This window comes from Lingula anatina, chromosome 10, assembly GCF_051362555.1.
Source record: "Lingula anatina isolate TDL-2025a chromosome 10, LinAna3.0, whole genome shotgun sequence".
Classification (NCBI taxonomy): domain Eukaryota; kingdom Metazoa; phylum Brachiopoda; class Lingulata; order Lingulida; family Lingulidae; genus Lingula; species Lingula anatina.
The window spans coordinates 15052798-15074936 of NC_141776.1; the positions used below are offsets into that span (position 1 = coordinate 15052798).

General features: G+C 35.9%; 1 protein-coding gene across 14 annotated transcripts; it reads right to left on the reverse strand.

Moving 5' to 3' along the window:
• Positions 1-79: 79 nt before the first annotated feature.
• On the reverse strand, positions 80-20397 carry LOC106157207 (uncharacterized). Of its 14 annotated transcripts, none has more exons than XM_086996751.1 (17): positions 20221-20397; positions 16662-17082; positions 16205-16264; positions 15709-15792; positions 15254-15337; positions 14885-14905; positions 14472-14579; positions 14143-14238; positions 13685-13780; positions 13364-13391; positions 3669-3682; positions 3225-3320; positions 2898-2939; positions 2450-2545; positions 2130-2171; positions 1659-1754; positions 80-1380 (listed from the first exon to the last, which is right to left on the reverse strand). In XM_086996751.1, exons 2-17 carry the CDS (start codon positions 17028-17030, stop codon positions 1261-1263), a joined length of 1452 nt encoding a protein of 483 aa, XP_086852877.1. In that variant the 5' UTR covers positions 17031-17082; positions 20221-20397; the 3' UTR covers positions 80-1260. The 14 variants fall into 14 exon arrangements, with proteins under 14 accessions (XP_086852877.1, XP_086852878.1, XP_086852880.1 ...); XM_086996752.1 differs by lacking the exon at positions 20221-20397 and adding an exon at positions 18871-19030; XM_086996754.1 differs by lacking the exon at positions 15709-15792.
• Between the last annotated feature and the right edge of the window lie 1742 nt (positions 20398-22139).

A 22139-nucleotide genomic window follows, 5' to 3' on the forward strand; every position in this document is an offset into this window, starting at 1 on the left:
CTTCTCTAAACGTATATACTTTACAATAACTATGAATACCTGATTGTTTATTTATGAACTGATCAGAAAAAAAAAAACGTTTTGTCACAGTTTCTTTTATTTTCTACGTCAGCTCAAATTACAGCATTTTTATCATAGTCATATCAACTTAGTGAAAAATTAACGTTTGTGCCACATGGAAAATTGAAACACGTTTCGCTATCTTTCAGTTTGGACACGTGAAAATTTCCATTAATATAAATGTGCACCTTTTAAAGTAAGCGTTTAGCCAACATTATAAAAGTAATACATACTGATTAATAAATAAAGTAAGAAAAAGACAAAAAAAAAGCTTCATAAGCTGATTGTACATATACTTTCAAAGCACACTGTGGCCTTAATGTTAAAAATGCGTAATAAAAATAAAATTGCATTGCACTTCTATGTACATCTTTACACTTTGATTTTTCAAAATATGCTTTAAAAGTCTCTGATATGTGGAAAATAAAACCAAACGCGATTTTCAGCAAAGTGAATATGGAAAACAAACAACTCCAAAAACGAGCGACACTGAATTATGCACTCAAAAAAACATGCAAAGTAGGCCTATAGACATGCAAATAGCCTATGTAAGTTGCACATAGCAGTTCACAAATACATATTTCATGGCATTAAAAATATCTTTTGTACAACACAGCTACTTTTCTACAATACAATACAATAGTCAACATGATCAATCTTTCGGCATCAAGTTTAATGCTATTGAATGTAACGACACACTCATTGGCAACAGAAAAATAAAAAAGTACTAAAAAGGCATAATAATTATACACAGTCTGTATAAAAGGTTAGATACGTAGATACTGAGTTCACTTAACAAAAACAGATCACCACTGTCTTGATGATATAAAACATCGGTGGGAGGTCCTTTTATACTTGTCCCTTAGTGCTAAAAACCAGTAGTTTTCTGAAGCTGGTTAAGTACGAGTGTTTTGGCTTGTATCCTATCACAATCAGGGGCGGATTGAGTCCGTCTTCTTGAAGACGGCCAGATTTTCAAGTCTATATTGACAGATATCTAATTTTTCTGACTGAAGACGGTCATAAATGGACGACTGATCAAAACAGGTAATTTGGAAGACCGTCAGAAAATATCTCTGGATCCGCCACTGACAATAAAACTTTAAAAGAAATAAACATGTACTTAAGTCAACTTTACAGTGGGGGTCGCAATGAAACCGGTCGTCTGTTGAGGACGGCTATGAATCTATTTCAGGTGTCCTACATAAAAAGTGGCGCGATTACTGCTACAAATACCAAGGACAGTGTGGTCATGGAAGCTTGCAGAAGTGTTGATCCCGAGGAGGCGCGAGCCAGCCTATCGTATTTCCCTCTCAATTCCTGTAAGGAGAAACGAAAGGAAAATGATCAAGACTAAGATGAGTGCCTCTCGCAAGCGAAGTAAAATGTACTGTTTGTATTTTGTACTTAATGTGAAAGTTATCATTTCTCTCTCTCTCTCTCTCTCCCACACACACACACGCACACACACACTGAGTAACATTTACCATAACTACCCCAAAAATATCTATACAAATACAATGTTAACCACGCATTTCCATTTCCGTAAATCATGATAATATCAATTTGTCGATTAAAAATCAACAGATGTGACTTACTCTGATGCCACTCTTAAGGGACGCAACATCAGCTTTACTTTGGCTTAAATCTCCCCGCAGAGCACTTATCTTTCTGTACATTTCCTGTCGCAAGTCCTGTAATATTATCATTTTATCATATTTTATTTTGTATAGATTAAATTGGCAGACCTCTGTATAAATATCAATAAATAATATCAATTACGATATTAATAAAGCAATTGTATTAATATAAACGTCAGGAAATTGATTTTCTGTATATTCACGTTATGTACAACGAATGAAGCTAAGCCATAAAAGTTATTTAAAGGGGGGGGGCTTTTGAAATAACCTTTTTGGATATTTTTGTAAAAAAATGAGAGTATCAAATGCAGTTGTTACACATAAAACATTGACGTCACAATAGTCGATTGAAATACAGGAGCCTGCTGTCAACGTGTCCAGCGTAATAACGACTATATTTGTAAACTCAAGTGCCCAAGAAAGGTTTACCGTTTTACTCCGGTCCAGCCTATCGTATTTTCCACTCAATTCCTGTAAGGAGAAACGAAAGGAAAATGATCAAGACTTAGAAGAGTGCCTCTCGAAAACGAAGTAAAATGTACTGTTTGTATTTTGTACTTTAATGTGAAAGTTATCATCTCTCTCTCTCTCTCTCTCTCTCTCTCACACACACACACACACACACACACCGACTAACATTTACCATAACTACCCCAAAAATATATATACAAAAACAATGTTAACCACGCATTTCCATTTTTAATTATGATGTTATCAATTTGTCGATTAGAAATCAAAATGTGACCTACTCTGATGTCACTCCTAATGGACGCAACATCAGCTCCACTTCGACTTAAATCTCCCCGCAGAGCACTTATCTTGCTGGACATGTCCTGCTGCAAGTCCTGAAATATTATCATTTTATCATATTTCATTTGGTATAGCTTAATTTGGCAAACCTCGGTATTAATATCAATTAATATACGATATTTATATAGCAATCGTATTAATATTTGATTGATTTTCTGTATATTCACGTTATGTACAACGAATGAAGCTAAGCCATAAAAGTTATTTAAAGGGGGGCCTTTTGAAATAACCTTTTGGGATATTTTTTGAAAAAAATGGGAGTATCAAATGCAGTTGTTCCACATAAAACGTTGACGTCACAATAGTCGATTGAAATACAGGCTGTCAACGTGTACAGCGTAATATAATTACAATATTTGTAAACTCAAGTGCCCCAGAAAGGTTTACCGTTTTACTCCGGTCCAACCTATCGTATTTTCCTCTCAATTCCTGTAAATGAAACGAAAAGGAAAATGATCATTCAAGACTTAGATGAGTGCCTCTCGAAAGCGAAGTAAAATGTACTGTTTGTATTTTGTACTTTAGTGTGAAAGTTATCATCTCTCTCTCTCTCTCTCTCTCACACACACACACACACACACACACACACACTGACTAACATTTACCATAACTACCCCAAAAATATATATACAAAAACAATGTTAACCACGCATTCCTATTTCCGTGAATCGTGATGATATCAATTTGTCGATTAGAAATCAAAATGTGACCTACTCTGATGTCACTCCTAATGGACGCAACATCAGCTCCACTTTGGCTTAAATCTCCCCGCAGAGCACTTATCTTGCTGGACATGTCCTGCTGCAAGTCCTGTAATATTATCATTTTATCATATTTCATTTTGTATAGATTAAATTGGCAAACCTCGGTATTAATATCAATTAATATACGATATTTATATACAGTAGCAATCGTATTACTAATTGATTGATTTTCTGTATATTCACAACGAATGAAGCTAAGCCATAAAAGTTATTTAAAGGGGGCCTTTTGAAATAACCTTTTTGGATATTTTTTTGTAAAAAATGAGAGTTTCAAATGCAGTTGCTACACATAAAACGTTGACGTCACAAAAGTCGATTGACATACAGGCTGTCAACGTGTACAGCGTAATATAATTACAATATTTGTAAACTCAAGTGCCCCATAAAGGTTTACCTTTTTACTCTGGTTCAGCTTTGCTTCAAGAAGATCCAGTCGATCCCTACTGCGTCCACTCGCGTCATTTAAACTGTGTCTGATACTGGAAAAATTCTGTTAAAATAGAAAAATAATTAAATGCCGAAGCTTAGGATTAAACATGCTCTGAACACTGTCGCTCAAGTCCAACAACAGGACAAATAAGTTTATTATTTTTATAGTTACATTTTTACTTATCTTTGAAAACACTCTCACTGTTAGTAGCCCCTTTACTTTTACAAACATAACATTTGTTTATTTTAAAGCCTGCGCCTAGAAAAAAAAAAAAAAGTATTATTATTCTCATTTGCTTAACTTACTTGCTGCATTAACAGCTCCAGCCTGTCCATCTTCCTAAAAGCCTCGGCTGTGCTGTTATCGTTGTTATTTGCCTTCCCACCCAATCTTCCCACTTCTGCTACCAGTAACTGGAATACGTAATTACATATATCTTTTATAAATTGAAGCTGTGCAAAATGTTATGACGATTATTTCTTTAACATACATGTACATGTATATGAGGGACAAAAATTATTGCAATGCTGATCTGCATTTTTGCATCAATTCAACAACCTTTTCTTGCAGTTATCAAATACTATGTATCAATGCGTAAAATATTGAAAGAGATTAAAAAAAAAAAAAAACAGCTGCTGACTTCTTGTAGCAATTATAAACAAGGCGCGACCATTCAAGATGGCGTCGATTCAATGAACATGAGAAGTTGCAACACTCACCTCGTGATCTTGCATTAGACTCTGAAATGAAAAGAAAAATAATTTGTTATCAATTTATTTAATGCAATTTCCAAATATTACTTAAAGTTTAATAAAAAAATCTTTTGGAGACATCATTTGATTTAATACATGTATATTCTGTACTCATCTAACGCATTGCCCGGAAATCATGATATTATACATGCCAAACGTTTGGATGACGTGATGTGGTGTTTAATACCACTGGAAGGAAAATATTCAACAAAAGTCGCTTTTATTTAAAACAAACTATGACATAAATACCGTTGCCCGTTTACACATGACAGAGATCTGATCAACCATAGCCATATATGACGTCAAAGAAAAAAAAACTGACTATTCAAATGTATCAGATTGCTAATATGCAAAACTACAAAATGTGATTTTCTCTTGCCTTTAGATCATTAAAACTGTCATTCAGCAGTCGCTTGTATTCCTCCAATTGCGCCTTTGTAAACCCGTGCGATTGTGACAGATCCTAAAATACGAACAGATTGTGGGTTCTTTCAATTCAAATTTAATAATATCTCACATAAAATTTATTCTTAATTTTTAGTATTTAATGAGCATGCCAATTTTACTTTTCCATGCGCGCCTCAAATTTTACACAGTGTAACATCTGAGATTACTGTGACGTCACAATGTCAATCATCGAAGGCTTGTTTATTTCAAAACGAAACCAGACATCTTGTATTTTGTGGTATTACGCTCTTTTCACAAATACAATCAACAAGAAAAATATTTACTTTTTATGATATACAGGCTCCAACTTAAATTCAGGATGAAATGTAAATGTAGCAGCTTGTTAATGCTCAGAACAATTAAATTAATGTGTTTCTCTTACTGTTAGATGGTTTAAAAAATCTTCCATCTGCCGGGCATGTTCTACCAACTGTGCCTTTGTTTTCTGGTGCGCTTGTGTCAGATCCTAAATTGAGAACAGAATATCATTATGTGCTGCAGGTTCTCTCAATTCAATTTCTAAATTATCTTTTACAGTTTCGAGCATATTTCTGTGTGAAGTAATCATTAACGGGTGCCAATTTGTTTTTCAAACCTGTACTGCTAAAATATCACACCAAGCATGCGACAGCTGAGATTACTGTGACATCACTTTGACAACCATAGAAGGAATGCACATTTTAAAACCACAGCATGACATTTTGAAAAAACACATCTTGTATTTTGTGTAACGCTTTTTCACATGTGCGATCAACCGCATAATAAGATTATTAACGTTTTATCATACACTACCCTGAGTGCCAGAACCACTGTGAAGCTAGATTGTTAACTATTGAAACGTTTTCACGCGATAGCTTCACAGTGGTATTGCTGATATGGGTTACATATGAAATCAAGATCGAGCTGGCAATACCGAAATCTAGAACCTAGGGTATCATACACAGGCTTCAACTTCAAATCGAGGAGTGAAGGAATTGTTGATTCTATCAACATTTAAAAAAAAGTCCGAAAGACGTTTGGCTCGTAACAATACTCACTTTAATAGAAGCATTATAATGACCCATCAGTATGCGGCGTTCTTGTGCAATGCTCAGATCCTGGAAAATTAATATGAATATATAGAGTCTATATAAGAGAGTTATCCGTCTTAAGTAACCGTTCAGGACACGTCAGCCGTTTCTATAACTCACATCTACCGACACGTAATAGGTCGACTTTGGCAATGACAATGCACAGCAGTTAAATCATATGAATAGTAAAACAGAAGGAATTTTTTTTTTTTTTTATTCAGAATAAAATTTGGATTATTGAATAAGTTTTCTTTGTGTATCTTATACATGAACGTTAGAAGCAGATAAAAACAGAGATTACAGAGGACCTTTTTAAATAAAACCTATACAAATGCGCAAATAATACTCAAATATCCATATTTTTAGTTAAATTCAGAAGACTTTAATCTCTATTACACAAAAATTCTAAATTCTATTACAAAAAATTCTAAATTCTATTACACAAAAATTCTAAATCCAACCATAATCTACGTACTTTTGTGCCGACCACAGCGTACTTCTGAATAGCCGACGTCACAGTACTGTTGAAAAGTCGAGATTTCAGCTCCGCTACTTCCTTGTATAATTTCGCTTCCTGTGACCTCAGTGGACACACAGAGATGAAATCGTAGAGGTACAACCCCGCGAAAACGAGCAAAACCACTCCGAACACTTTAGCGCAAGTCTTTATGGCCTTTCCTTTCTTCGAGCTGGCCCAAGGGCGACGACGTAGACGTTTGGAAGCGCGGGTTTCGTGAGGCGTTAGGGAGTCGAAACTGGTTCGCGATTTGTCCTCATAGTCGGAAGCGCAGGTGCTCCCGTTTTCCTCCCACACAGGTGAATCGGGGAAAACGTCCTCTCCCGACATTGTCGTCCGATTGCTTTTACTTTTTGATGGTTGGTTAGCTTGAATTATTCAACTGAAAAACAAAAATAAACTATCATCATTATCATTTTTATCAATATTATTTTAATATCTTTTATTATTAATGATTACACTGTTCTACTGTCATCAACCAGTTTAAAAATAAAATGTTTAATAGATGAATAAAAATAGGTATATTATTAACAAATGGACAGGCAGATGGCAAGATATTAAATGAATAGATATAAAATTAAATGGACACATGAATAGACAGCTTTTATTCCCAGCTGTAACATGTACTCCAATTCGCTTTTTTAATGTTCAGGCTAAATGTTGAAGTCTTTTTAAAATAAACTTTTTAAAAATTCCATATGTTTGTTTTTATTTGTAATAGGAACCCTGTCTTTTCTGAATGTCTTAACTATTTTTCATAATTGGACTTGGGCCAGTGAAGTTTGGTTCGTGTCTGTAAGTTGAAAAGGATTTGCCACAGACTCAAGTTGTATATCGCCCCCAATGATAAGGCTGGGGAATATTCTGAGTCGGAATATTTTTCTTCAGAAGTCTGACTGCAGATAGCCTTATCTTTTACATTTGATAACATTTGCAGCAAAAATACCCGATACTAGTACATATACAGTGTAACAGGCCTGTAGTCAGCAATTTCAAAAGAGGGTTTCTTTTTATGAATAACTGTACCTGAATAAAATTTTACCCTAGGGGGACTTTTTCTACGGGCCTGTGTAAAAAAAAAAAAAAGAAAAAAATTAGAATCCCCGTTCGTTCAAAAAGCTCCAGACCTACGATTACATATTACATAGGATGCCTGGGTTTGCCCGTGTGACCCCCCCCCCCCCCCCCCCCCCAGCTCTGCCTAGCCTTTGTAGTTGCTTCAGTTTTAAATCAACAATTTTAGTTTTAAATACATCTGACGAACTCACCATGTAGGCCTACGTGGGGAAATTAACCAGGTTTCGGTTTCCTTAGCACACCTGATATGTTTCGTATTGGCTAATATCTACGCAGGCATGCTTTGCTGGCCTACCAAGCCATTTATAAATTAGGTCGACTTCAATACAGAAACATCCTTTGTGTAAAATCATATTACGAGGCGGCTTGTATTTATTGTTATTATAATAAACTCAGCATTCTTGACCGGCTTTTCAGTCCAAATTGCTGCATTGAAATTAATAATAGTGTTATATGTAATAAGTCGTTCGTTTAGTCCACAGGTTTAGAGCATGCAGTGTTAATAGACCCTTATCAGCCTAACCTACAAAGACAAACTCTTCATCCAAAATGTCTGAACGTTTTGTAGGCCTAATATTTCTGTCAGTTTAAAACGAAAACTCGGTGAAAAACGGTGGCTTCACATCAGTCACATAGTTCTCATGTCTAACCACAGCAAAGATACTGTATCTAAATCAATGTATCTAGGGCCTAGACGAGTTAAAAACTAACGCTTCACTCTCCCCCCCCCCTCCCCCCTCCCTCTAAACATACCTTAACTCGCATCTGCCAACATAGTAAGTTACGCTTCACCCTCGAAGACTCATTACTGCACTGGACCCCTATTTTAATTCTTAACTCGTACTAGTAATCAACTTCAATTCAGAAACATATTTTTGATACTGATGTTCAGTATTCGAACTCGTGACACAGAGGCACCGTTTTTTTAAGATCGACATAGACTGATACTGCGCGCCTTCATGCAGAACCAACCGACGGAGAGGAATGGCGCTTGGATTTAAAACAGGAATGAAAAGAAACAGTAGCCGCTCAACAAATAAACAAACCAGCTTTACAACGATTTCCTACATTCTAGATCATTCTACACAGGAATCAAACATGTTCAACCTGACTAACCTTCTTCGTCTCCCCTCATAGAATAGCAGCAAAAGTCTGCATGTCCCTTAAATATCAGTAATCTAGCGAAACTCCGCGATCGAAACCATGACTAGTAAATATTTGCCACTGTCTATTTTAAACCGTGCCCCAGGGTCAAGTTACAGCGATCACTGCGCATGCCCCGGTCATTTCAATAATAGAAACTTCTCTCTGTTGTTATTTAGATGAACGTTTTTAGTGTTAATTTCTGAATAGGAGTGAAGTGACTGATTTGTAGACCTAGAGCTGATCTAGTTGACGCCGTCTATTTCTAATCTTGGTTAAGAAAGTAAAGCAAAACAGCAATCAAATACACTAAGAGAATCGATGTGGTTCAGGTTCCCATTTTACAGGGGAATCCCCCGCCATCTCCCCCCCCCCCCCCCCCCCCCATTAAAAGATGGTACTAGTAATCATTTTTAAGATGCTTCTTTTATTTTGAAGTAATCATATGTGCTAATTAGTTTTTTTTCCTTTGTTTCTAATCTTTTATCTTAGGGAGAAATTATAACGTTTATTGAGGACCACAATGCGCGCAAAATAGGCCCTATACCTAGGCCTATAATGGGGTATTGCACGGGAAGGTTTGACCATGTTTTATTTGCTGGGCAACGCAAACTGAATAACTCAGGGGCGGATTGAGGCTGTCTTCTGGGCCTTCTGGAAGACGGTCAGATTTTCAAGCTTACATTGATGGGTATCCATTTTTTTTCTGCCAGAAGACGGTCAAAAATAGAGGATGGATCAACAAAGATAATTTGGAAGACTGTCAGAAAATATCTCTGGATCCGCCCCTGAATTAACGAACAGATATCAAACACACACACACACACACACACACACACACACACACACATGAAAAAATAAATAAATAAATAAATAAATAAATGTAAAAATAAAAAACGCGGTAACGTGTAGGCCTACAGTAGTAGTTTTCCAAATAAACATAAGTAATCAACGCAATTGGTAGTGAAGTAGCCTACAATTTGCAGAGATACCAAATCATTTAGAAATTATGATACATGCATGCTAAACATCAGGGCAGCGTAGGCATATATATATATATAATAAAAAGAAAAAAAAGAACAGCAGCTATTTTGCCCCAACCGGTTTCATTCTTTCTTCAGGGTGTTTTGTTTATTTGTTACTAGGTGATGTCATAAAGGCTAAAATGTGACGTCTGTAACAATGGGTGTTTAATTGTTGCTTTTACCAATGCTATTATCTATTCAATGTAGGTTTATACTTTTTAATGAATTCATTGAATAGATATACATATGAGGCACTGCTGTCATAAACAACACAATCAGCATACCTAACGCAGTGGCTTCCCACTGCTGTTGTAAACAACACAATCAGCACACCATTTTTTTTTTTTTTTTTTTTTTTTTTTTGGCTATGAGAACGCTCGACCACGATTACCTTAATCGTCTATGAACTGTACAAACAAAGTGCACCACAAACAGTTACACTGAATCTACCTTAAATTGCTGATAGGCCTACTGTTGGCTTCTTCGATGTTGTTTCGCTTTCTAAAACGGTACAGAGTTATTTGCTCTGAGCTTTCCTCTTCACTAACTTCACCCTGGTAAATACACAACTGCCAGCAGCTCTTGTAAGCTACGTAACTGTGACCTAACAGGCAATAGACCAATTAAATGCAAGCACGTTCCGAAACCAACATTTGTAGAATCTACGCATGCTCAAAGTTCTGGAATTTTTAAAGGGTATTCCCCTTTGCAGTAAATATAAGTACATTAAGTAATGCTGACGTGTCACTGTGTATTTAAAGTTATTTCAACTTATTGAACATTTATTAATATCTACACCCAAAGTTCAAGTCAAACATATGTGCCGAGCAAAGCGAAAGGGAGATAAGAAATAACAAAACGTACACTGGTAGCATCAATATCCATATTCAAATCACTGATAATAATTAAACCAACCCTGAAATGAAGCGTGAGCGTCTCTAATACATAGGCCTACGTGAGTCTTTAAACCCCGTTTTATGCTAAATGTTGTAATTTTGTTTTACCGTGACTCCATGAATCAATCCAACTAAAGTTGTGGCCCTGATGGGTGATATTCATTTATGGTCATTCCAGATCATTCAATTTCCTGTGTTCTGCAAGCTTTTGTTTTTCATTATTTTTTCCCCTGATTGACATCTCCCAATCTCTCTCTCTCTTTCTCTCTCTCTCCCCCCCCCCCCCCCCCCCAGTGTTGAGACACTTCATCCATGGGTCTAATTCAGATGATAACATTTGATGTAGTATTGTCAAAATTTCAAACCTAAACAACTGGTTTTCTTCCAGTGGGAACAATCAAATATTCGAAACCAGCCACATGGAAACCAATGCAAGACTTTGTCCACATCGCCTTTATAGAAATAAGTGCTGCGGCGAAGGAAAAGTATGTAGGGGATTTCATGACACATGGTGAACCATATGATTGTAGCTTGTTTATGGGTGATTTGGGGGATCTAGAAGGTGAAAGAGTCCAAAAAGATGGCGCCGCTACTGGATATACTGAGGGGATTGTTGTTGGCAACCTTGACATTAACGATTTACTTAAAGGCTATTCTAATCTTCTGTTGGTGAAATCGGTGGGAGACAAGCCTTTCTCTCGGGAAGGTGACAGTGGTAGCGTTGTCGTTATGAAGTCTGACTGTGCCCCGAACTCCTTGTTGGCAGTTTCGATGATTCACAGCGGACTGAATTTAAGGGAAGAGCTAATGTCAAGCGAATCTTCTTATTCACTTACATTTGGCCTCCGTAGAGCTATTACTGATGCTGAGTGCACACTTGGAGAAAAATTTACGCTTCAACAAAGGTTTAAGGTTGCATCCTACTTCATCTAACTTCACAACATGAATTGTTCGTTTAGCCAAGGAATTCCCTGCTACAATTCCTCGGTTTGCCGGTAGCTTATCTATTTTGGCAACAGAAACATTAAACCTGTTAAGATTGCTTGCATTTATTGTTAAACTAGCAGGTAGGGACGGTAGGTGGCCCCTTTTCCCATGGCAAATATTCCTGCAAAAAGCATATCCCACCCACCCCCGCCCAAAAAAATAGTAAGATTTTTTTGCTTGTAGGCTACAATTTTTAGATTAGCTACTCCAAGAAGAAATATTTAATATTTGATTGATGTTTTAATTCAAAATGTTTATAGCAGTTTACATAGGTACAGGTACAGTGTTCTGTTATCACGTTAACACCACTTGTTGGTGTCTGGGTGAGGATATAAACATTTCATACAAACGATAGAAATATGATCTGATAAGCAGGATAATGTTTGGATATGTAAATATACTCTATAGAATTGGGTCAAAAAATTTTCAACGTTTTTGCACTACAATAATATTTTTTTCTTTGTTATCAGGCTGTCAGGGACCATAATGAAAACATTGTAATTAACACTCTTCAGTTTTTCATACATGATATAGTATTAATTCAATCAGTGGAAGTCTTTTTCTGAAAAAAAATCACACATTATTTTCTGCGTCAGCTCAAATTACATCATTTTTTTCATAGCCATATCAACTTTACAAAAAAATCATATCGTTTGTGCCACATGGAAAGTCGAAACACGTTTTGTTAGCTTTCAGTTTGGAAACGTGAAAATTTCCATTAAAATAAATGTGCACCTTTTAAAGTGAGCATTTAGTCTACATTATAAAAGTAATAAATAACGATTGATAAATGCAGTAAGAAAAATACAAAAAAGCTTCATAAGCTGATTGTACATATACTTCCAAAGCACATTGTGGCTTTAATGTTAAAAATGCGTGATAAAAATAAAATTGCATTGCACTTCTATGTACATCTTTACACTTTGATTTTTCAAAATTGCATTGCACTTCTATGTTCATCTTTACACTTTGATTTTTCAAAATAAACCTTTAAAGTCTCTGATATGTGAATAATACATGTAAAACCAAACGCGATTTTCAGCAAAGTGAATATGGAAAACAAATAGCTCCAAAAACGAGCGACACTAAATTATGCGCTCACAAGACCTTCAAAGATGGCCACATGTAAGTTGCACATAGCAGTTCACAAATACATATTTAAGGGCATTAAAAATATCTTCTTTTGTACAACACAGCTACTTTTCTACAATACAATACAATACGATACAATACAATACAATACAATACAATACAATAGTCAACATGATCGATCTTTCGGCATCAAGTTTAATGCTATTGAATGTAATGACACACTCATTGGCAACAGAAAAATAAAAAAGTACTAAAAAGGCATAATAATTATACACAGTCTGTATAAAAGGTTAGATACGTAGATACTGAGTTCACTTAACAAAAACAGATCACCACTGATGATATAAAACATCGGTGGGAGGTCCTTTTATACTTGTCCCTTAGTGCTAAAAACCAGTAGTTTTCGGAAGCTGGTTAAGTACGAGTGTTTTGGCTTGTATCCTATCACAATCAAGCTTTAAAAGAAATAAACATGCACTTAAGTCAACTTTACAGTGGGGGCTCGCAATGAAACCGGTCTTCTGTTGACGGCTATGACACTAAATCCCGTTTACAAGTGTCCTACATGAAAAGTGGCGCGAATACTGATACAAATAGTAAGGGCAGTGTGGTCATGGAAGCTTGCAGAAGTGTTGATCCCGAGAGGGCGAGAGCCAGCCTATCGTATTTTCCTCTCAATTCCTGTAAGGAAAAACGAAAGGAAAATGATCAAGACTTAGATGAGTGCCTCTCAAAAGCGAAGCAAAATGTACTGTCGGTATTTTGTAATTTAATGTGAAAGTTATCATCTCTCTCTCTCTCTCTCTCTCTCTCTCTCTCTCTCTCTCTCTCACACACACACACACACACACACTAATTTTTGCCATAATTACCCCAAAAATATCTATACAAAAACAATGTTAACCACGCATTTTCATTTCCGTTAATCACGATGAAATCAATTTGTCGATTAGAAATCAACAGATGTGACTTACTCTGATGCCACTTTTAATGGACGCAACATCAGCTTTACTGTGGCTTAAATCTCCCTGCAGAGCACTTATCTTGCTGGACATGTCCTGCTGCAAGTCCTGTAATATTATCATTTTATCATATTTCATTCCGTATAGATTAAATTGGTAGATTTCTGTATTAATATCAATTAATACATGACATTAATATAGCAGCTGTATTAATATAATCGTCAGGAAATTGATTTTCTGTATATGCAGATTGCACGTTACAACGAATGAAGCTAAGGCCATACAAGTAATTTAAAGGGGGCCTTTTGAAATAACCTTTTTGGATATTCTTTGTAAATAATTAGAGTATCAGATGCAGTTGTTGCAGATAAAACGTTGACGTCATCTACTGAAGTACTGGTTGACAACGTACATGTATACAGCTTAATAATGACAATATTTGCATAAATAAGTGCTCCAGAAAGGTTTACCGTTTTACTCTGGTCCAGCTTTGCTTCAAGAAGATCCAGTCGATGCCTACTGCGTTCAATCGCGTCATTTAAACTGTGTCTGATACTGGAAAAATTCTGTTGAAATAGAACAAAAATTAAATGCCGGAGCTTAGGATTAAACATGCTCTGTACACTGTCGCTTACGTCCAACAACAGGACAAATAAGTTTATTGTTTTTTTTATATTCTTGATTTATCTTTGAAAACACTCTCACTGTTAGTAGTACCTATACATACTTGACATTTGCTTATTTTAAAGCCTCTGGCTAGAAAAAAAAAAGTATTATTATTCTCATTTGCTTAACTTACTTGCTGCATTAACAGCTCCAGCCTAGCCATCTTCCTAAAAGCCTCAGCTGTGCGGTTGTCGTTGTTATTTACCTTCCCACCGAGTCTTTCTACTTCTGCTACCAGTAACTGGAATACGAAATGTCACATCTTTTACAAATTGAAGCCTTGCAAAATGCTACGACGATTATTTCTTTAACATACATGTATATGAGGGACAAAAATTACTGTAATACTCATTCGAATTTTTGCATTAATTCAACATCAGCAATATCTTTTTGCAGTTATCAAATGATATGTATTAATGCGTAAAATATTGAAAGAGATCTTTAAAAAAACAGCTGCTGACTTCTTAAGCTTGTAGCAATTATAAACAAAGCGCGACAATTCAAGATGGCATCGATTCAATGAACACGAGAGGTTGCAACACTCACCTCGTGATCTTGCATTAGACTCTGAAATGAAAAGAAAAAATAATTTGTTACCAGTTTATGTTATGCAATTACCAAATATTACTTAAAGTTTAGAGAAAAAGTTCCTTTGGAGACATCATTTTATTTAATATATTCTGTACCCGTCTTACGCGTTTCCCGGAAACCATGATATTACACATGCCAAACGTGAGGATTAGGTGACGTGGTGTTTAATACCACAGGCAGGAAAATATTCAACAAAAAATCGCGTTTATTTAAAACAGAAAATGACATAAATACCGTTGCCCATTCACACATGACAGTGATCCGATCAATGCAAATGAATCAGATTGCTAATACGCAAAACTACAAAATGTGTTTTTCTCTTGCCTTTAGATCATTAAAACTGTCATTCAGCAGTCGCTTGTATTCTACCAATTGCGCCTTTGTAGCCCCGTGCGATTGTGACAGATTCTAAAATACGACCAGAATGTGGGTTCTTTCAATTCACATTAAAAAATTATCTTTCATAAAATTCGTTCTTAATTTTAACTATTTAATTAGCATGCCAATTTTATTTTTTCATGTACGCTTCAAATATAACACCATTTAACATCTAAGATCACTGTGACGTCACAATGACAATCATCAAAGGGCTGTAAATTAAAAAAAGGCAGACATCTTGTATTTTGTGGTAGGCCCTATTACGCCCTTTTCACAAATACAATCAACACAAAAAATCTTATCTTTTATGATCTACTGGCTACAACTTAAATTCAAGATGACATGTAAATGTAATTACTTGTTATTACTCAAAACAAATAAAGTTAATGTGTTACTCTTACTGTTAGATGGTTAAAAAAATCTTCCAGCTGCTGGACATGTTCTGCCAATTGTGCCTTTGTTTTCTGGTGCGCTTGTGTCAGATTCTAAATTGAGAACAGGATATCATGTGCTGCAGGTTCTCTCAATTCAATTTTTAAATTATCTTTTACAGTTTCAAGCATAATTCTGTGTGAAATAATCATGAACGGGTGCCAATTTTTTTTCAGACCTCTACTTATAAAATATCAAATCAAGCATGCGACAGCTGAGATTACTGTGACATCACTATGACAACCATAGAAGGAATGCACATTTTAAAACCACAGCATGACATTTTGAAAAACACATCTTGTATTTTGTGTAACGCTTTTTCACATGTGCGATAAACCGCATAGTAAAATTATTAACGTTTTATCATACACAGGCTTCAACTTCAAATCGAGGAGTGAAGGAATTGTTGATTCTATCAATATTTAAAAAAGTCCCGAATGACGTTTGACTCTTAACGATACTCACTTTAATTGAATCATTATAATGACCCATCAGTATGCGGCGTTCTTGTTCAATGCTCAGATCCTGGAAAATTAATATGAATACATATACAGTTATCCGTCTTAAATAGCCGTTCGGAACACGTAAAAGGTCGACGGCGGTGAATGACTATGTAGGCCTAGATTTCTAGAGCATTTAAATCATGAATAGTAAAACTGAGGATTTTTTTTTTTTTTTAATTTTTTCAGAACAAAATGAGGTAATGAATAAGTTTCAGATGATTTGTGTATATTATACATGTACGTTAGAAACAGATAAAAACAGAGATTACAGAGGACCTTTTTAAATAAAACCTACAAATGCACAAACAATACTCAAATATCCAGATTTTTTGTTACACCCAGAAGACTTAAGTCTCTATTACACGAAAATTCTAAATTCTATTACACAAAAATTCTAGATTCAGCCATAATCTACGTACTTTTGTGGCGACCACGAAGTACTGCTCAATAGCCGACATCACAGTACTGTTGAAAAGTCGAGATTTCAGCTCCGCTACGTCCCTGTATAATTTCGCTTCCTGTGACCTCAGTGGGCCCACAAGTATGAAACCGTACAGGAACAACCCAACGAAAACGAGCGAAACGACTCCAAAGACTATAGCGCAAGTCTTTATGGCCTTTCCTTTATTCGAGCTGGCCCAAGGGCAACGGCGTAGACGTTCCGACGCCCGCGTTTCGTGAGGCGTTAGGGAGTCGAAACTGGTTCGCGTTTTGTCCTCATAGTCGGAAGCGCAGGTGCTCCCCTTTTCCTTCCACTGTGATTCGGGGAAAACGTCCTCTCCCGACATTGTCGTCCTACTGCTTTTACTTGTTGATGGTTGGTTAGGTTGAATTATTCAACTGAAAAAACAAAAATAAATAAAATATCATCATCATCATTATCATCATTAGTATTTTAATATTTTTATTATTAATGATGAAAGTGTTCTACTGTCATCAATTAGTTTTAAAAAAAATTTAATAGATGAATAAAAATAGGTACCTTATTAACAAATGGACAAAAAGATGGCAAGATATTAAATGAATAGATCTAAAATTAAATGAACACATGAATAGAAAGCTTTTTCCCAGCTGTAACATGTACTCCAATTCGCTTTTTAAATATTCAGGCTAAATGTTCAAGTCTTTTTTTAAATAAACTTTTAAAAATCCCATGTGTTTGTTTTTATTTGTAATAGGAACCCTGTCTTTTCTGAATGTGTTAACTAACTGAAGTAAATTCAATTTATTATTGGACTTGGGCCAGTGAAGTTTGGTTCGGGTCTGTAAGTTGAAAAGGATTTGCCACAGTCTCAAGTTGTATAATGCGTCCTATGATAAGACCGGGGAATTTACTGAGTCGGAATATTTTTCTTCTGATGTCAGACTGCAAATAGCCTTATCTTTCACATTTGATAACATTGGCAGCAAAAATCCCCGATAATAGTACATATATAGTGTAACAGGCCCGTAGCCAGCAATTTCAAAAGAGGGGTTCTTTTTATAAATAAATGTACCTCAATAAAATTTTACGCAGAGGGGACTTTTCCTACGGATCTGTGTAAAAAAAAAATAGAGTCCTCGTTCAAAAAGCTACAGACCTACTATAACATAGGATGACTGGGTTAGCCCATGTGAAAACCCCCCTAGCTCTGTCTAGCCTTTGTGGTTGCATCAGTTTTAAATCTACGATTTTAGTTTTAAATACATCTGACGAACTCACCATGTACGCGGGGAAATTAACCAGGTTTCGGTTTCATTAGCACACCTAATATGTTTCGTATTGGCTAATATCTACGCAGGCATGCTTTGCTGGCCTATCAAGCCATTTATAAATTAGGTCGACTTCCATACAGAAACATCCTTTGTGTAAAAGTTTTTTTACGAGGCTACTCGTACTTATTGTTATTATAATAAACTCCGCATTCTTGACCGGCTTTTCAGTCCAAATTGCTGCATTGAACTTAATAATAATGTTATATGTAATAAGTCGTTCATTAAGTCCACAGGTTTAAAGTATGCAGTGATCAAAGACCCCCATCAGCCTAACCTACAAAGGCAATTTCTTCACCCAAATGTCCAAACGTTTTGGTTTTTTGTAATATTCCAGACAGCTTATAACGAAAACTCGGTGAAAACGGTGATTTCACATCAGTCACATAGTTCTCATGTATCTAAATACTAAATACTGTATCTAAATCAATGTCCCTAGGGCCTATATGACTTAAACACTAACACTTCATTCTCCCCCCCCCCCCCTCCCCTCTAAACACATACCTCAATTCACACCTGTCAACATAGTAAGTTATGCGCTTTGAACACCCTCGAACTTTGAAGACTCATTACTGCATTGGGCCCCTATTTTCTTAACTCGTACTAGTAATCAACTTCAATTCAGAAACATATTTTTGATACTGATGTTCGGTATTCGAACTCGTGACACAGAGGCACCGTTTTTTTAAGATCGACATAGACTGATACTGCGCGCCTTCATGCAGAACCAACCGACGGAGAGGAATGGCGCTTGGATTTAAAACAGGAATGAAAAGAAACAGTAGCCGCTCAACAAATCAACAAATCAGCTTTACCACGATTTCCTACATTCTAGATCATTCTACACAGGAATCAAACATGTTCAACCTGACTAACCTGCTTCGTCACCCTTCATAGAATGGCAGCAAAAGTTTGCATGTCCCTTAAATATCAGTAAACTAGCGAAACTCAGCGATCGAAACCATGACTAGTAAATATTTGCCACTGACTATTTTAAACCGTGCCCTAGGGTCAAGTTACAGCTCTCACTGCGCATGCCCCGGTCATTTCAATAATAGAAACTTCTCTCTGTTGTTATTTAGATGAATGTATTTTAGTGTTAACTTCTGAACAGGAGTGAAGTGACTGATTTGTAGACCTAAACTAGGCCTCGTCAGTTTCTAATCTCGGTTTAGAAAGTAAAGCAAACCAGCAATCAAATGCACTTAGAGAATCGATGTGTTTCAGGTTCCCATTTTACAGGGGGATTCCCCGCCAAGAACTGCTGACGGTAGTTATTTTTAAGATGTCGTTTTTTATTTTGAAGTATTAATAGAACTGCGGATGACAGTAATTTTTAAGATGCTTCTTTTATTTTGAAGTAATAATATGTGCTAATTAGTTTTTATTTCCTTTTTTCTGACTTCCGATCTTAGGGAGAAATTATAACGCTTATTGAGGACCCCAATGCGCGAAAAATAGGCCCTACACCTATAACGTGGTAGGCTATTTCACGGGAAGGTTTGACCATGTTTTATTTGCTGGGCAACACATAGGGCCTACTGATATCAAACACACACACATACACACACACACACACACCTAAGACCCAGTATGATTCTTGAGCACTAGATAATATAATTGTTCTTCGAAATTCCTTGCATCTTTTTTAGTTTGGGCCAATTAACAGGCAGAAGCTATCTCAGTAAATTGGCTTGGTATTTTGGTAGACCAAAGTTTAGGCCTATATTGTGGTAAAATCGGGCTGTAAATTACTCAGTCATCGATTACCTGTACAGTGTGTCCCTCCCGCTCTGTCATCCATGTTTTTAAATCTAATATGTTACATACTCATTTATTCATTCATTAATTTTAACAGAGACAGACCAAATGCGCTAACATGTACAGTAGTTAAAAAAAAAAAAAAAAAAAAAAAAAAAAAAAAAACGAAAGTAATCAACGCAATTGGTAGTGAAGTACAGTTTGTAGAAATATCAAACCATCATTTAGAAATTTGGTACATACATGCTAAACATTGGAATCAAAATCTGGAGAACCACACATAAGAAAAGAAAAAAAAAAAAGAAAAAAAAAACACCCGGTGTAAGACCCTCTTTCAGGGCAGCGTACATACATATTTTGTCTATGAGAACGATCGTCAATAAATTGCTCGACCACGGATACCTTAATCGTCTATGAACTGCATGTATAATTAAAGTACAGTACGAACAGTTACTCTGACCCTACCTGAAATTGCTGACACTGTTGGCTTCTTCGATGTTGTTTCACTTTCTAAAACAGTACAGAGTTATTTGCCCCGAGCTGTCCTCTTCACAAACTTCACACTGGTAAAAACACAATTGCCAGCAGCTCTTGTAAGCTACGTAACTGTAGTCCTAACCGGCAATAGGCCTATTAAAAGCAAGCACGTTCTGAAACAAACATTTTTAGAATCTACGCATGCTCAAAGCGACCGAATTAGTTCTGGAATTTTTTAAGGGCTTTCCCCTTTGTGGTAAATAATGCTGACGTAATGCTGACTTATCTACAGGTTAAGTTCAGGTATCAAACATGCGCCCAGTAAAGCTAAAGTTCGGTTTCATCATTATTCATATTATGACAACTGACAGTAATTAAGCCAATCTAGAAGTGAAGCGTGAGTCTCAATCGTCCCAATTTATTTTCCGTGACTCCGTCAATCAATCCAATTTAAGTTGTTGCCTATTAAGGATGATATATTTATTTATGGTCATTGCAGATTTCATTTTCTGTGATCACTGAGTTTTGTTTTCCATTCTGCTTGTTCCTGTGATTGACCCCCCCCCCCCCCCCCCAGTAATGTAAAACACAGTTTGTTGCCCTTCCCCCATCACCTCCCTCATCGATATGTCTGATTTCGATGATAACATAACATGCAGTGGCGTAAAAATATCAAACCTAAACAAACAACCAAACAAAATTAATCAAGCGAAACAAGACCCAGCGTACGCAATCAAGATGACCGTTATCTACAGCACAAGGAATATCGCACACACAAACAGTCCTACTGTAATTCATTGTGGTAGCGCGCGATCTACATCACACTAATTTCACTACTCACCCAAACCCAATACCGAGGTGCATTTTCCCACGAAAAAAATTTCAAAAAAATTGAATTGAATGAATTCCAAGTTGTATTTAATTTTTTAAAATATATATATTGTATAGAATAAAAATCCGTCTCAATTTTACACTACATTTACATGTAATTTTAACCATGCTTATACATTCTGTAAGGAGCCTAAATAGTAACTTATGTTCCGGTAACGTATGTTCTGGGTCATATAATTTTAATTTTATATCGAGTTCAGATAAATTTTGTAAGGATTCAGTCATGGTAAATAACATATGACGTAAGGTGGTTTTTATAAATATTGAAACTGTAATTCGAGGGGCTTTGCGTCATGGTTAATACTACGTAACGTCAGAAATTTTCATTTTGCCCAAGTAGGGCCTACTTAGTGCAATAGGAAACAGGGTTTCTGCTGCTTTCTGAAAAATATATTGTTATTCCATGATAGTTTGACATTTCTGATATAATATTTGGACCACGAATGCAATAGTTTATTTTATGCTTACTTTACTGTCGGTGAGGTGTATCCTCCTTGATAATATTCAGTGACAAGCAAACTAACGTCGCTCAAAAAAAAGAGAAAAAAATTAATTGCTCTATACAAAAGATTATCATAACTTTTTATAACGTTATACTTGTAGGAGATAAATTAAAGAACAAAAAACCGTGATGATTGAATTTTCAAAGTGAGTAAAACGTTTTTGCATTTGTGACAGTAACGTATTGGTATGTCCCTTTGTGGGGTTAGACGATGGATTATTTTTTATTAACTGTATTCAAGGTTTCAGTACAGTGAAACGTTGATACAAACTTCTTCATTAGGGGCCCAAAAGTAATCATAAACATACTATCACTGTCTTAAAACTGATATTTAGAGGGAAGAAAGACAGCAAGGCAGTGTACATGTACATGTACAAATGAAATAGCATCCGCAATGCAGATCGCGTTTTATAAAAGCTCATTATATTAAATAAGTTAGTTAATTTCAAACTAATTAATGGGAATGGAAGAAACCTTGGTCAAGGGAAGCACGTGTCAAAATTTGGAGAGCACA

Coding starts and splice junctions, on each gene's coding strand:
- LOC106157207 (XM_086996751.1), bottom strand. CDS start 17,030: ATGTCGGGAGAGGACGTTTTCCCCGAATCACAGTGGAAGGAAAAGGGG. Junction 14,906..15,253: donor ACAGTTTTAATGATCTAAAG/GCAAGAGAAAAA, acceptor TTTTCATTTCAG/AGTCTAATGCAAGATCACGA. Junction 2,940..3,224: donor CCATTAGGAGTGACATCAGA/GTAGGTCACATT, acceptor TTTCATTTACAG/GAATTGAGAGGAAAATACGA.